At 38.1% G+C, this 16748-nt stretch overlaps 1 protein-coding gene across 3 annotated transcripts; it reads right to left on the bottom strand.

The window, feature by feature from the left end:
* Window positions 1–1072: 1072 nt before the first annotated feature.
* Window positions 1073–15773, bottom strand: LOC122313373. Of its 3 annotated transcripts, XM_043128311.1 has the most exons (12): window positions 15422–15773; window positions 15102–15272; window positions 14666–14976; window positions 13260–13337; window positions 12590–13158; window positions 4358–4987; window positions 4098–4252; window positions 2871–3085; window positions 2611–2741; window positions 2183–2508; window positions 1953–2056; window positions 1073–1491 (listed from the first exon to the last, which is right to left on the bottom strand). In XM_043128311.1, exons 3-12 carry the CDS (start codon window positions 14952–14954, stop codon window positions 1421–1423), a joined length of 2568 nt encoding a protein of 855 aa, XP_042984245.1. In that variant the 5' UTR covers window positions 14955–14976; window positions 15102–15272; window positions 15422–15773; the 3' UTR covers window positions 1073–1420. The 3 variants fall into 3 exon arrangements, with proteins under 3 accessions (XP_042984245.1, XP_042984244.1, XP_042984246.1); XM_043128310.1 differs by lacking the exon at window positions 15102–15272 and having other exon boundaries at window positions 15422–15772; XM_043128312.1 differs by lacking the exon at window positions 15102–15272 and having other exon boundaries at window positions 14666–14920; window positions 15422–15772.
* Between the last annotated feature and the right edge of the window lie 975 nt (window positions 15774–16748).

Raw genomic sequence — 16748 nt, 5'->3', positions numbered from 1 at the left:
TGATTTATTCATACTTAAAATTTAAATTAACACTGTTTTCAATAAAATTTACTTTTTGACCAATCACATCATATTAATACACAATTGTACTTGCAATTATATTTTTTCATCAATATATAGCCATTCATTTTTTCTTGGAAAAAACCATCCAAAACCAAATTTTTTACATATAAATTTGGTATTGGAAGAGCTTTTTGTGCAATATCATGACATTGTGCTACGACATTTAGAGAAAAATAAAAAAATAAAAAAATATAAATGAATACATTTGATAGACATATTTGATAGTCATATTGTAATTTTCCGTGTTAAAAATAAGATTTCTAAATAGATTTTCTTACACTAAAAACAAGAAGAAATAGTTGTTTAATACCTTTGTGTGCTAGTTGAAGCTATTGCGCATTGACATTTATCCATATCAAAGACTTTAATTTATTCAAATTGGGAAGAACCCTTGAGCCGGATTAGAATCCCCCTTTTCTATGGCATCCTAGAATTAAATAAAATACATGAGACAAAGGTAGCTACGAATTCAATCAGAACTGGTCCGGAATATGTATTGCTCCAATTATAACAATTTCAAACAGGTAAAGGTAAAAGTTTTCACACTTCCATATGGAAGGTAGCTACCCACTTGGAAGTAGGGACCCTTTTAGAACCAGTTAGGTCAGGTTTGGCCATAGAATGAGAGTAGGTAGAGTTTAGGCCATTCGGTAGACATTTCTGAACCATAATGGGGTCCCACATATATATTCTCACACACACAAGCCCCCCACATAAACATTATCATAACTACTTTCATTCTAAAACTTTTAGTTCAGAAGTCAAGCTTTGGAAAAAGCATGAAGCGTTCAAACTTCGAACTACATCTATAGGGAATGGAAAATCCAATCAAGATCCCCCCACCCCCAAACAAAAAGAAAAAAGAAACGAAGTCAGGTATGTTAATTCAATAAAGCTTGTAATATAATCTTGCTGGATGAAGAAATTAAGACATGGAATAATTTATAAATAAAAGGAGAAAAGGAAATGATATGAACTCACTAGAACTCCCAAGATCAGACCCACCATCACTCTCGAAAGACCTGTAATGATTTCTCTGCGTTTATACAGAAAGCAGTGTTGAAATGAGTTAAAATTTCACAGGAATAGATAATGTACAAAGCGTACATCCTTTTCCTCTAAAGGGTATATAACAACTCCAATTCTCAATATCACGCTTCACAGCACACAATGTGAAGCTATATTTCACAAACAAATTAACATGAGAACGAGAACTACAGTAGGAGAGGAAAAATAAATTTGCTTGGTGCTAGTTGTATGGATGGAAAGCTGCAATCCTGATGGCTGGATAACACCTCGAACTTCTTTCTGCTGTTCAAGATAATGTGGTGAGAATTCTAGTTACAAATCTTCGATCCTATATAATCACTGTGGAAATGCTGGAAGTTGCATTGATCTTCAGCGAATGCTCAGGGACGTAGGTAAGACCTGTTATGCCCAAATTTCAATTAGAACTTCATCACTTGTGGTTATCCCTTGTGGTTATCCTTTGGATTACTCTGAGGATAGCCATCAAAACAGTCCACCAGTTTTAGGGAGAAACAAGCAGCAGCAATCATAAAACCAGATAAGAGCTTCCCACTAGACAAACCTTTAACTGATAACAAATATTAGCCTACAACAGATGCTATATGCAATTTGGATACCAAACAAACCAGAAGTAGGGCCAGTGGCTGGCATTAGGAGTGTCAAAATAAGGACCTTCGAGAATCTGATATAAAACATGGCTATGGTCTAGTACCTGTGGGTGGCAATTTGTAGGTCTGTTCAGAAAATTCTAAGCTGTAGCTCCATCCATGAAGATGAGCATTTCTTCATGAATTCAAAGATAATAGTGATCTTTTCTAACGCCATAAGCATGCAAACAATGAAAATAAACAGATTGATACCTTTCTCCTTGACATCAATTCGTAATGTATCAAGGGTAATTATGCCATCAGTCAATGGAAGTAGCTCAAGCTTGATGGTGGCCGTAGATTGAGAAGGAACACATCTAATATAACCATCGAAAAATGTAATCATCATCATTGTTAGTTCATTACACACACATAAAAATATTGTTTGGGGGGAAGGGGTAGTAAGGGAGAGAGAAGAAAAAGAAGAAGAAAGGAAGGCCTACCCTAAAGGAACTCTACTCTGCAGCCACAGATGTGTACAACCCATACCAGTACCAGGAACAACATGAGAAGCGGGGGAAGCCTGCTCATTAAAGGAAACTGACCGAGTTCCACCATCACCGTTCTCTTTTCTATCATCTGAGACAAGAGGTGCTGAGCCCAGCCTTGCCATTCCGTTAAACTCAGAAAACCCAACAAAGGGACTCATTGGTGAGGATGGTGAAGAATTTAAGGACACCACTGATGGAGGTGAAGTAAATGATGCCGGAGCAAGAACTGTCAAAGTAAGGTCTTCAGATGTCAAATTTGAAGCCTGAAGAGTTAAGACCTGAGAATTTGAACTGGTCAGATAAATTAGGCATGGTATCATGAGTAAAAGGTGGGGAACCCACACAAACTGACATAGATGAATGATAAATTCATAAGTAACCTGAACGGGAAGCTGGGAGACTCCATGGGAACAAGGAGAATGTCCTGACATTTCAGATGCAACAGAGATCATAAAATTCCTTGAGATACGTGGTCGCCAACTTGTTGGCTGCTTGAAAAACAATCTTGACGCTACATTCAACAAAAATCACGGCATAGGAATAGCAACAATAAGAAAACCAACTTCTTTAAGATGATTTTTCCATAAAATTACTTGCATCTCCTTCAGATGATACGGTAAACTAAGAGCAGTATGGATACCAGTGTAGTTGCACCGACATGATACCATAATCGCATACTGATCAGCAGTTGAAGAACTCTTCTTTCCTTCAATGGTGTTGGAGAGAAGATGCAAACTTGATGCCGTATTTCCAGTCTGTAAATGTGATGATAGAGAGCTTCTTTCACCATGAACCTTGAGATTCTTACACAGTGAAGTTGCGGGTCTAAGAATAAAGGAGTGCTCTTCACCTCTCCTGTCATGAGGAAAAGATTTAAGGGAACATATAAGCTTGTGATTGCAAACAGTATATTAAGGTTCTTTCCACATCACACCACTCCCTACTTGACCAATCACATTATGAAATGTCCTCCACCTTTCTAGACCAACTCTCTCTCTCTCTCTCTCTCTCTCTCTCTCTCTCTCTCTTCTAAATAACTGAGCAACATATACCAATAAAGTTTACATTATAGGAGGTACTTTCTCTAGGTTTCTCTCTTATACTTAGCACTTTTATCAGTTTCTAAACAAGTGGAGCTATTGCTTATCATTTTCTACTTTCCATTAGCTCACTGAGAAAAAATTTGTCAAAATGAAACCTTCATAACATGATAGACCCGCAATCTAAAATATCCCAAACCATGGGGCTGGCAGCAAATCCACATTTCTCTCATCTCCCTAGAGGACTTAACAAGCAAAGACATTGTACTAGTTAGCACAACCCCATAAAAATTCATTGTCAAATTATACTGCAAGAAACATTACGGATTAAAGTTGATGAGGGCACACTCTAGATGCAAGCCATAATAAACCATGCAAATATATCCTCCAAAACTGGCTCAACATTTAGCTGGTCTCTCTTACCTTTTTCTATATGTTACCATTTTTTTTTAATTTAGTTTATGGCCTTTGAATACATTTTCTAGCATGTTACATTCAATTAACTTGAAGAAGCAAAACGTAAAAGGATGTACATCCAATCAAGGGCCAGAATTGGAGGGCATTTTTTTCTGCATCAAGTTAGTTGCAGATCTGCTGGATCAAAATTTCCTTGCTTATCATGCAATTAACAAAGGCACCGTCCCATGAATTGAAATTCGCAAAGCAATCAATACACTATATATAATATGTTAGTACCAAACATTATTTGTTGTTAAACGAACTAGATACACAATCAACACTATAGATGGGAACAGTGATACATCCAGGGAGTACAGTAAAAAGCTTATAGCAAAAAGTAAATTAAGGTGCCCGGAGCAAAAAACAACCTGAGGGCTAGGTTAGGCAAACTGTGTTCATTTCCAGCTTCAATACAAGCAATTGGTAATGATGAGGGTGGTCCATCTTTGAAAGCCTCCTCGAAAACAATGGTTATAGCATCTATGTATACCACAATATCTGGTGTATGTGCTGGAGAAATGTTCTGCATCCCAAAACCAACATGTCATTTCTACATAGTTAGGACAAACATTATATAAATTCTAGGGAAGAAGTGTAGTTTAATCCAATGACTTGAAACCACTCATACCTTTACTTGCACACAAATAAGGTCATCTGTATTGCAGTCTGCCACAAAAGAATGAATTTCTACAGGTTGAATAATTTCAAGCTTTCTCCTCCACCTTCTACCTGGTATATAGATACCTCCAAGTCCACAGCGAACAGAAAAACGTTCTCTCTCCAAAGCCACACCACGGAAAGATAAAAGGTCTTCATCTCCAGCTTTTTGACTTTTTGAAGGCGTCTGAGGTGAGAACTGATCCCAATCTTCAAGGTCAAAGCTTGGCTTAGAACTAGAAACTTTAAGAGGTCCAGGAGGTGGTGTAGTACTTTGAGGTAGTGATGACATGGAGTAACTTCTAAAATTGCCAAAAGAAAAGAGTTGAGAGCCAGACGAGGATGAAAAGGTGGACTTTTGAGATGAACTGCTAATTCCTGAACTAGAAATTAGAGGAGGAGATAAAGGACGAGAGGGAGGGAGAGTGTTATCCAAGGGTAGCAACCATTTTAACAGTTCTCCACTTGGGTCCTGAGTTACAGAAACTGAGTTGTCCTGGCTTCCAAAAGACATACTTCTGTCCCGAGATTTCTCAAATTGAAGAATTTCAATGACTGGGTCTCTCAGAAAATCAACACCAACATTGACCTGCAAAAGCACCTGCATCCTTCCAAACAATAGAATGTGATGAGAACCAATAATCTAAAGGAGTGGAAAATGCAGCAATCTGCATCAAGATAAAACATTGTTCAGCTCTGTTAGCCAAAATATGGGATAACGCAATATAAAACAACATAGAAAGCATTGCAGTGAGTGCACTAAACTCACACATCTATGTTAAAAAATTGTTTTTAGTTGTAAGCACATTTACAAATTAATTTTTAATACAAACTGGCATCACCCCATGTTTCCTCCAGTAAAATTTTGTAGAGAGCGGAATAACTTAAAATGCACATCTAGGAGTGACATAAAACTTGTGACTTAGAACAAGGTTCTACCAAACTGGATTTCATGCATCATAAATCCCATCATTTTAGGCTGTACATTAAGGTTGCGTTTAGGTAACGAGATGATATCAGATATTCTATGAATACTAGTAAAAAAATAATGATAAAATATTAAATAGTAGTGAAAAGTAGGTGAAAGGTAATGATAAAATAATGAAAAGAACAGAGAACACTCCACTACCCAAATAGAGCCCAAGTCCCTTTTAGGTAGGCAAAACATCTTATATTCAACTGCTTCATTTCTATTGAGCCACCTCATCATTTCATTTTATTTTATTGACCCATCCCAACCCTTCACTTGCTAAAAAGATAGTCTTAATTTCTACAATAAATCCACTCAATTTTTTTTACATAAAGTTAAAAAAAAATATATATATATATATATATGGCTTGAAGACAAAAGGTTTCCTACCATTTATGACTACTAAATTAATACAAAGGAAAAAAAAAAAAAAAAAAAGACTTTGCATCTTATAGTGGTTATTGATTTCCTAGTACTTGTCTTTCTGGCTTTCCCACCACTGAACTCTTCTATCATTTTATTATTATTATTCGAGTTCATGATATTGTAGCTATTGACTCTGTTATTACCCCTTTGACTTCATCGCCACTTGACTATTCTACCATAATTATTCTTGCATATTAGGTGGGTCGATGACTAGTTTTATTCTAATTGCCAAACTTAGTAGTAGGAAAAGCAAACAAAGGGGTGAAAACAAAAACACAAATCATTTGCATGTTCATGGAGAAGGATTGGGTCCAAAACATATAAAAACCAGATAGACAGCCAATGGGCCTATATTATGACCAAAATCCTTGAATTTCCGATTCTAGTTTGCTTAGTGATGCAAAGCACAAGATTCCATGTGATCACTAGCCTCCAAAGCAAGTATGGTATAAATCATAGTTGATTGCTCCAGATCTTGACCAAACTAGGAACATTAATAGCTGCGGCTATATGCTGTATTTACTATAATCTAAATTGAAATATTCTTTCCATCATAATCAAAGAAACTACAGGTTTTTTCCATTAGCCACCCGTCATGCAACAAAAAGGTCCTTTTGCTATCTAGCCATTTCCTAGCTTTTTAATTATTTAGCTTTTGCCAAAAAAATCATTCTATACTTGTTTGTAGCTTTCATCAAAATATTTTTTTGATAGGTAAACAAGATTTTATTGATCAAAAGAATAGGCAAAAGCCCAAGTATACGGGGACATTTACAAGAGCAATGCCTATGCATGCTTAATTTAGAGATGCAAAGAATTCATGAAATGACAAGCCATGAAAATCAATTACAATCGACGAATGGAGTAAAGTATTGAAAAATGGACTTCTAAGCTCCTCCGTTGACCGCGCTTGATCTTCAAAATTTCTTTCATTCCTCTCCCTCCAAATACACCACCATAAACATATTAGAACCATATTCCAAATAGAGGCAATCTAAGAGTTACCTTGGATGGTTTTCCAAGAAGCAAGGAGGTCAACTACCCGTCTCGGCATCACCCAAGCTAATCCCACCCGAGCAAAAACTTCATTCCACAATGTCTTGGCAATCTCACAATGAAGTAGTAGATGGTCAACCGATTCTCACACTATTTTTATACATACAACACCAATCCAAGACTAAGACTCGATGTTTCCTTAGATTGTCTAGAGTGAGAATCTTCCCCAAGGAAACTGTCCATACAAAAAACTTTGCCTTTAGGGGCGCCTTTGTCTTCGAAGTACTCTTCTATGGGAACATCTATGGGAATTTGCACCATGTATTGTCATGGCTTTCTATAAGGAGCGGACTGAGAACTTCCCTATCTTAGAAGGGCACCAAAAGATATTATCTTCAGCTCCCTCAAACAATTGACTGGAGTAAACTAGGTTATAAAATGCCAAAAAAGCCTCAATTTCCCAATCTTGTGCATCCTAAGAAATGTGCCATTCCATTGTGGAGTGCCGTTAGAGAGTATGAAGAGGTCCGCAATTGAGGCTTCTTTCATGCTTGCTAAGCCATAAACTTGTGGAAAAGTTTTCTTGAGTGCCATATCGCCACACCATACATCATGCCAAAATTTAATTTTTGATCCATCACCGAGTTTAAAGCATGTATATCTGGAATATGTGTCCCAATCTCTTCTTATGTGCTTCCATTGCCCCACCCCATGAGGCCCACTCACCTCCTTGGTACACCATCCTCCCATGGTTCTCCTTGCTTCACTTCAATGACGCTTCTCCACAAAGCCCCCCTCTCATTGTGATATCTCCATAGCCACTTACCAAGCAAAGCTTTGCTGAAAAACTGCAAGTTCCAAATACCCAAGCCTCCTTCTTGAATAGGAGAGCAGATTTTGGCCTATTTCACCAAGTGAAATTTAAACTCATCATTGATCACCCCCCGCCCCCCACACAACAACAAAAGAAGTCACGTTGAAGTTTCTCCATGCAATAAGCCACTTTGATGGGGGGCAGGAATAGTGATAGGAAATAAGTTGGTAAGTTGGAAAGAGTGCTTTTGATTAGGGCGACCCTCCCACCTTTGGATAAATAAATCCTTTTCCAACTAGCCAATTTCCTCTCCATTTTTTCTAGATCATTATCCCAAATAGATATTGATTTGAACAGAGCACCCAACAGAAGGCCAAGGTATTTCATTGGCAGCTGAAATATCTTGCATCCTAAAATGGAAGCCATACACTCCACATTAGGAGCATCCCCCACCGACACTACTTATGATTTAGCCAAGTTCACTTTCAACCCTGATACAACTTCAAAGCATAAAAGAAGAGCCCTCAAGGCTCGGATTTCATCATGTTGAGCCCCACAAAAAGTTAGTCTGTCATCAGCAAATAATAGATGAGACAAGATGAGAGTGCCAGTAGTGGCTTCCCCTACTGAATCCAGATATGAAACCACCCTCCACAATGCCTAATATCAACTTTCAAAAAAGCCTTTCGGTGAGCCATTCACTAAAGCCAAGAAGCAGGCCGTAGAAATACAATGATAGATCCCAGTACACCATTTCACACCAAAACCACATCTCTCAAGCATGTAAATCAAGAATCTCCAATTGACATGATCATAATCTTTTTCCATGTCCAGCTTGCACAATAGCCCCGGCTCTCCCAACTTGAGTCTACTATCCAAATATTCGTTAGCAATAAGCACGGAGTCGAGAATTTGCCTACCTTTGACAAAAGCATTTTGAGGCTATGATATTAACTTATCCATCACCTTACTCAATCTATTTGCCAAAACTATGGAGAGAATCTTGTACACCCCGCCCACCAAGCTAATGGGACTATAATCACTAACCTCCACAACTCCCGATCTTTTTGGAATGAGTTCGATAAAAGTTGCATTAAGGACTTTTTCAAACCTCCAACTTTCATGAAATTCATGAAAGACCCCCATTATGTCTTCTTTGAGCACTTCCCAACATGTTTGGAAGAAAGCCATAGAGAATCCATTCAAGCCTGGAGCTTTGTCACCTGCCTTGCTTTTCAAAACTCCCCTAACCTCCGTCTTCAAATGGCCATTCAAGCTGTTAAACTTCCTGCAAGCCAAGGACATCGAAAGTAAGCCCATCTAATCTTGGTCTTCAAGAGAATTGTTCCGAGAGTACATTCTCATAATATTTTACAACATGATCAAAGATCTCATCTTGGTTTTAGGAAGCCACCCCATCAATCATCAGCGTCTCTATGGCATTGTTTCTTCTATGTGAATTAGCCAACTGGTGGAAAAACTTGGTGCATTTATCCCCTTCTTCCAACCATAGTGCTCTCGACTTTTGTCTCCAAGATATTTCTTCCAATAGAGAGACCCTTTCAATATCCATTGTCACTTGGATTTTGCTAGCCCTCTCCTCTTCAGATGGTTCCCTCTCCTCTTCCACTCCCTCCAAACCTTTAAGTTCCTCGAAAAGAGTATTTTGTTTTTGCCTCCCACATCACCAAACACGTGCTCGTTCCATACCTTCAAATCTTTCTTCAAGGACTTCAATTTGTGTGCCAAGACATTACTAGGTTTTCCATAGAAGTGATAGGAAGACCACCACTGTCTTACTTTGTCAAGAAATCCTTCTGAATTCAATCACATATTCTCAAACTAGAAGTACCTTGGGCCTCCACGGAAACCTCCATAATCAAGAAGGATAGGAAAGTGATCTGAACACAACCTAGGGAGTAATTTTTTAATGAGATCCGGATAGTGTGCTTCCCATTCGGGTGATACTAGATATCTTTCAATCCTTGACCAAGAAGGGAGTTCTCGGTTGCCAGACTAAGTGAAAGAGCCACCTGCAAGAGGAATATCCAGTAAATCGTGTTCATAAATAAAAGTAGAGAAATCCACCATAGATGGGTTAAAACTAGAGCCACCCAATCTTTCACTCGAGAAGCGAGTGATGTTGAAATCACCACAAATACACCAGGGTAAGTCCCATATGTTACTTAGTCCTGCCTGCTCATCCCATAATAAACTTCTAGTACAATCTATATTTGGGCCCATAAACTCCAGCGAAAGCCCACCAAAAACCGTCTACAACCTTTTTAAAGGAACAAGCCAACATAAAATCCCCTAAACATTCCTCCATCATTTCCACTGCCTTTTTATCCCACATCACTAAGATGCCACCCGAGGCCTCTTGGGATGGTAGGTTATGCCACCCCACTTGATGACAACCCCACAAACTCCTTATAATGCATAGGGGAATAAATTCTAATTTCGTTTCTTGCAAACATACAATGTCCACTCTCCATTTATGTAGCATGGTTCTAACTTTGAGGTGCTTTCTCTTCTCATTCAGCCCCCTTACATTCCATGAAACAATTTTTAGTTTCATAAAATAACCTCCATTGCCCTTTCCTTCAATCTTCTATGGATAGAGCTCCTCTCGCTTACTCCAACATTGACTATCCAATCAAGCCTTTTTAATTCTCTAGCTTTCTTCTTAGAAGAATTGAGCTTCCTAGACTGCCCAGCCTCAATTGCTGCCAAGAGAGCTATGAATTGGTCCTCATAGTCTTCACACAAGATTCCCACACAACTTTAAATCTCCTTTGCCTTGTGTAATACCCAATTTGAGGCCTGAATGTTGCTACTGTTGTTTGGGTGGATAGAAACCAGTGGAGCAGGTTCTTCCCAGTGAGCAGCTGCATTGACAAGGACTTGCTTGTGCCTCCCCCAACTAGTCTGAGTCATGACGTACCATCTTCAAATACCCTCCCTAGGCCCCAACCGAGTCAACCACTACCAAACTATGGCCTGGAATCTCTTCCTCCCCCGTGATACACTCTTCGCAAGTCCAGTCCACTCTTTGAACAAAAACCGGGCTCCTTATACCTTCAATTTCCATGATCGACAGTGCCTATGAAGAGATAAGGGTGTTCCCATCAATTCCAACGCGCCGGACAAGCATTTCTGCTTTAGATCCAAGCTCCATAGTTATTGGTCATATTGCTAGCACCAACTCCACCACCACAACAACTTGGATGTCAACCGCTGGTTCGCCTCCCTCGATCGACCTTGTCTGTGATGTCCTCGACCTGAGTGACGTCGTCTCCAACAGCGTTGTTGTAGCTCCAAATGTCGACCTGATTTCAAAGATTGGGTGACCTGGCATTTTGACCCGCCATTGCTAGGCCGAATGGTCTATTGTGTCCTTCATCTTTGTTTTCCCTTTCTCAGCCCACATAGGCCTCATTTCTTCTTTGCCCAACTTATTTTCATGAGCCCCTAGACCTAGCATAACAGGCTTGTCTTCCCTATCTCGAGCCCAAGCCCATATCGTGATTTATTTTGTGGATTAAAACGTTGATTCACTCCCTCAATTCAAATAGTTCATCTCTGATACTCAGATTAGAAACTTTCTCTGCACCTCGCCCCTTGAACAGAGAGCCTCCATCCTTTCCTGTGTAAGTATTCCTGGCTTTCGGCACAACAACCAACTTCTCTCTACTCTTCTTCTTAACGTTACCTTCTATCTCCTTCAAAATACCCATACTACCCTTCATTCCCTGGTTTCGCAACCCTACACTTCTCATCTCCTCTATTTTCCTGGCAACTCCTCTAATGGCTAATGTGGCACAATTTACTGCTTCTGCATATGATTTGGGGGCAACTCCTCCACTTGGAGCTTTTGAGCATAGTTGTTGTTCAAGAGTAACAAACCCCCTCAGATCCTTCTCACCATTTTTTCCCACTACCAGACATCGCACAAAGCTCCATTGCCATCTTCCTCCAACCTTTACCATCCCCTTCTTCAAGGATGATGATAAGGCTTCCTCCTTCCTCCAGCTCTGTACTGTACTATGGTCAAATGTCGACCATAGTCATTAGAGGACCTTTGTGCTCTGTAAGCACTGCTAGCTGGGCTAGCTGTTCTAATGAATTCCTTATTACCTTTTGAACGAGAGCATTCATCCAAAGAATGCACAACCCAATTCACTGTTGGAGTATCGATTACTAGCTTTGTAGTCGCCATCTGTCCTCTCTCTATGATGCACAATGCTCAACTTCCTGCAAATGAAATCTCAAATGTCTTTGTCTCAATCAGGACTATCTTCGAGCATTCCATCCTTACAATAATACACCTCTCTATTATTGACCGGGAAGTGCTAGTCAATCACCAGCCATAGAACAATCAATGTAGCTTAGGATATGAGTATAAGTGTACGGAGAGAAGAAAAATCCTACTAGTCACCATACAGACTCAAATTATAAACTTAGATCTTTAGCTTGTGGTTGTTAATAATAAATTCAGCATGATGTATGGAGTTTCCAGATGCAGGACAATAAAGAGATTACCGCTAACTTGATTCCAAAATATTCGATCTGTAAAAATGATTAACAAATCTAATACACAGTTGAAAAACTGATGAGATTTGATACTAATCATGCAGTTTAATTAAAGTAAATACATGTCAGTCATGAGACAAAATTCTGTTGTACAAGTTGGCAGCTTCAAAACGTGAAAATAATATCATCTACAGAATCTACAGCTAGATATATAATCTTCACTTTTGTATCACACACAGGATGCTTTCTCAAACCAGAATAGAACCTACATCGTATCAGAGAAATATCTAGCTTAAGTTATAATAGCATCCAACTCCCAAATGCTATGCTGGCACATATGAATATACACCATGAACTCTCTACATGTAAGAGTAACTATGAATGCAAGAACAGATGTAAATCAGTACAAAATAAAACATCTGAACTTATTTTTCTTTATCGACCAAGAAGTTTGTGGCACATACCACTATGTCTCCATTAGAGAGAGAGCAACACTTAATAAAATTCCTTGCCACTCCACCAGAGATATTGGGATCAAAATTTCCTCTATCAATAACTGCATTAAGATGAGACATGCTTTTTGCTGTTTTTTGGGTTCCATTTGCAGTAGAATCTTGACCATTCATCCCCAAAGATTCTGAAGACTTCTCGGGATAACTTTTTTTGGACCATAATGACTCGCCCGACTCTGCAATTCTAACAAAAAAGTTGGAGCTCTCAAATCTTTGCAATAATATCCCTGTCTGTCTTTTGTGATCTTCCATTCTTAAAAGGGATTCACCAGCAGAGACATCCTTCACAGGATCAATCTTCTCTTTTAATAGCCTTTCGCCATTCTTATCAATATCTTGACCATCTGGACTTTTCCCTTCTTCAGACATTGAATTCGTTCCATCTTTCATTTTTCCATTTTGTTTCATAGGGCTTTGCCCTTTGCCATTCTTACTCATTACTGCAGCAACTTTAAACGGAGTAATAATTTCGGTATCCTGCTTATATGCTGACAAGCATGCCAAGACATGAACTTGTTCACCTGTATAAGGAATAGAATTCAGGTCCCGTATAAATAATGCAGCATCTTGATCATGGAAAAAGAACCAACACATGTAAGAAATGAAAGAAGTAAATAAATACCTGGAAAAACAAAAGAGCGGTCCATTTTGCGTAATGAATGAATATCTGTTGCATCATTCCAATTGTCGGGGAGTTCGCCTACAAAAGAAGACCAAGCATTTGATGCACAGGGACAGGAAAAAGTAAATTACGAAGAGAATCTCATACAGCACATTACAAAGCATGTTGAAGTAAGACTAAAAAATACTCATTCTTCAATATAACTAAAAAAAAAATAGGATTACTTTTTTTTAGTCTTACTTATAAAAAAAAAATGGTAAGACTAAAAAAAAAACTCATTCTTCAATATAACTAACAAAAAAAATAGGATCATACCAATCAAGCATTTGAGTCAAAAACTAATTTCAGGGGATCCTCAGCTTTTCTATAGCAAAGCCCTTGCTATAGTAAGACAATAGTGACATTTCTTTAAAAGACTAAAGGAGTAGTTGAAATTTTTCTTAATTGGCATCGGGTATATGAGAACGAAGTCCCAACTAATCCCGAGGGTGCATGGGCTCTTGGCAAGTGTACCTCGGGTAATTCAAGGGGAAATTTCTCCCGTTCAATAGCCCCTAGATATTGTTTCCATCCAAGAGGATTTGAATCTTAGACCAGAAGGGAGCATACCATGAAGACCAAGGCCCTTAGCACTTGAGCCACCCCCAAGGGGTTAAGGAACAGAAGAAATACTTTCAAGTTTCATCCTTTGATCTAGAGAGTGCAATGATCAACAGTAAACCGCTGCAGAATACTAAGGCCATGTTTGGTTAAGTCCAATTTTCAAGATTTTCCAAAAGAAATTTCAACTTAAACCAAACTTCTTTTCAATCTAAAAAAAAATACTATTTTAACTTCTTATCTAAGCAATTGCCAATATTTCAGTGAAAATTTAAAAGTCAAAACACAAAACCAAAATAAAAAGATCTTAAAAAACAGATTTAAACAAATTTCCATCTCTTCCCATACATTTTCACAAATTCTAATACAAAACGTATTTCGAAACAAAAATTATTCGAATTTTCTTATCTACCTTCAAAAATCCCATTAAAAAAACACACCTCAAAATTTTTCCAAAAAATACCTCAAATATTCTCAAAAATTCATTAATAAAAGATGGCCTTTCTCTCTCCATACTGATTAAAATCATAGCCACACACCAATCATCTAGCTACGCAACTGAGCTTGATCAACTTATTGCACAAATTTGCCAATGAAAACTTAGTGTTTTTTTCATTCATTTAATGATTACCTTCCCTGTTAAATTCAATTGACTAGATTTCATGACCCATGCATGTATCCATCAAAAGTTCACACAAAATGAACATCCGATGCAACTATATACACAAAATTCATGTAAATGTCTGCATGTGATCATATTACTGGGAAAAAAAATACATAAACTGACTATAGTTGCAAGGACATACCACATGGAATGGTAATACATCCTTCTTCTTCAGAAACATCAGAATGCTTCACTACAGAAGAAGATTCACTTTCTGCAGATTGACCTCCAACACTGCCAATTTCACCTTCAACTCCAATAGACCCTCCATTTCGGTCCTCAACTGTGGAATACTGCGGATATGGATCTCCGGCTATAAGGCCTTCCAAAGTTGCTGCAGGTTTTGTCTTATAATTCATGTCTTCAGGAGATTCATGAACAGACAGCTCCTCCGCAGCTGCACTTTGAGCAGGTCGCAGCAGAAAATTCATTATCCCAAAGACTTATTTATATCTGCAGAATCAAAGACTTCATCTTTATAACACTTATAAAAAAGATGTCATCTTTATAATTACAACGCCCCTCGAACCCCTCCCGAATTACTAGAGGGTATGCAAATTTTCTAATTCTCTATGTACCGTGTAAATTGCAGCCCACACAACCACTCTCTCCATGTAGTGTGTAAGTGCCGGCGTTCTTAGAAAGGAAAAAAAAAAAGTGCCGATGCTCCTAAGAGATTTATTTTGATGGCCTACTCCCAGTCACATGTAGATTGATCAGGATATGTTTGAAACACTTCAATAATTTTCCTGAATAATATTTACAAGTTACAACACTGCATATATATTACAACAAAAATAAACACTGCATAAATATTTACAACAAAAATAAACAACATCATCGTCAAGATAACTTTGACAATGGACTGTGGAGTTGACAATGGCGGATTGCATATTACCTACGGCGTGGAGTGACGGAGTTGACAATGGACTGTGGAGGTGGGCGTCGACCTGCGGCGGAGGAGCAACACGAGCAGATGGGTCTCGTCCCTGCGAATCTGCGACGGCGTGGAGGACCGGCGGATGTGGTGTCACGGTGTCGGCGGCTTGGCGTGGCGTGGCGCTAGGGTTGCGTTTGAGAAAAGCGGGTTGGGAGAAGAGGTAGATCTGAAAAATGGAGAAAACCGAGAAGAACCGGAGAAGAAAGCCCAGAGAGAGAGTTGACGGAGAGGAAAAACTTGAAAAACCGAAAACGCCCCTAAGGGCAGTTCAGGAAGGGGTGTACAGAAAATCGAAAAATCGGTCACCAACTGACTGGCCGTGTGAGAAGCTGGCCGGAACCGGTGGTGAATTGGTGGAATATATTTAAAACCAACCAACGTAGATTCGGCAGCAATCGTAGATTCTACCGAACCAATAAAACCTTTTTTTTTTCATATAGGTAGTCAAAATTATGGTGTTTCACATAAGTTTAAGTGAAACAATGTTATTTGTTATGTATAATATACAACAGATAATTAAAACAACATAGTTTGATATAAGACGTATGAAAAAAAAAATTAAAACAACGTCGTTTGATTTTAAACCAAACGGCGTTATTTCAAGATGAGATCATCTTCAACCTCTAACTTCTTCACTTCTTCTTTCTCCGTTCCTCGCATCCGTTGCACCAGCTCTCTTTCTCTTTCTCTCTCTCAGAGGCAAATTAAGCTACTAGGATAACTGAAAACTGGCCGAGAACCAACAGAGAATTGTTGGAGTTGATACAACCAGTTTTCTTATTCCCCATCAACTAGTTACGGTCGGTGGCTCCTCGCTCTTTAACAAAATTAGTCGGCATCGGTTTTGCCCAAAAACCGCGCCGAATACGTCGGTTTTTACCCCTATTTAGGGGAGTAAGATAAGGTGATATGAGAATTTTATGAATAATAATAATAAAATAGTTTATCAATAGTAGTGAGATATTTTGAATTTAGTTTTTTTTTTTTTTTGAGAAATGAGAGATAAAAAGTTGGATAAAAAATATTATAAAGTTTAAATATTGTTATAATATAATTTTATAATATTATTTTTATTTTAAAATTTAAAAAAGTTGAATTATTATTTTTTTTATTTGAAAGTTTAATAAAGTTGTAATGATTAGTTTTAAAAAATTGTAATGATTAGATTGAAAATTTTGTATTTAAACTATGTTTGAAAATGAGATTAGATAAGTTTGAGGTTCCGTTTGAATGTTAAACTAATTTGAGATAAATTAAGTTTTTTATGAATAGTGGTGAGTTGAGA

The sequence above is a fragment of the Carya illinoinensis genome, chromosome 6 (genome assembly GCF_018687715.1).
Source record: "Carya illinoinensis cultivar Pawnee chromosome 6, C.illinoinensisPawnee_v1, whole genome shotgun sequence".
Lineage (NCBI taxonomy): Eukaryota > Viridiplantae > Streptophyta > Magnoliopsida > Fagales > Juglandaceae > Carya > Carya illinoinensis.
The sequence above is the reverse complement of the archived record's forward strand: the minus strand, read 5'-3'. Positions and strand labels throughout refer to the sequence as shown.

Bases quoted from the DNA above. Each gene is read 5' to 3' on its own strand.
- LOC122313373 (XM_043128311.1), bottom strand. From the start codon at position 14,954: ATGAATTTTCTGCTGCGACCTGCTCAAAGTGCAGCTGCGGAGGAGCTG. The intron at 3,086-4,097 runs GTTGTTTTTTGC...TCCTCATGACAG, and splicing joins TTGCCTAACCTAGCCCTCAG to GAGAGGTGAAGAGCACTCCT. The intron at 2,509-2,610 runs GTTACTTATGAA...TCAAATTCTCAG, and splicing joins TCTCCCAGCTTCCCGTTCAG to GTCTTAACTCTTCAGGCTTC.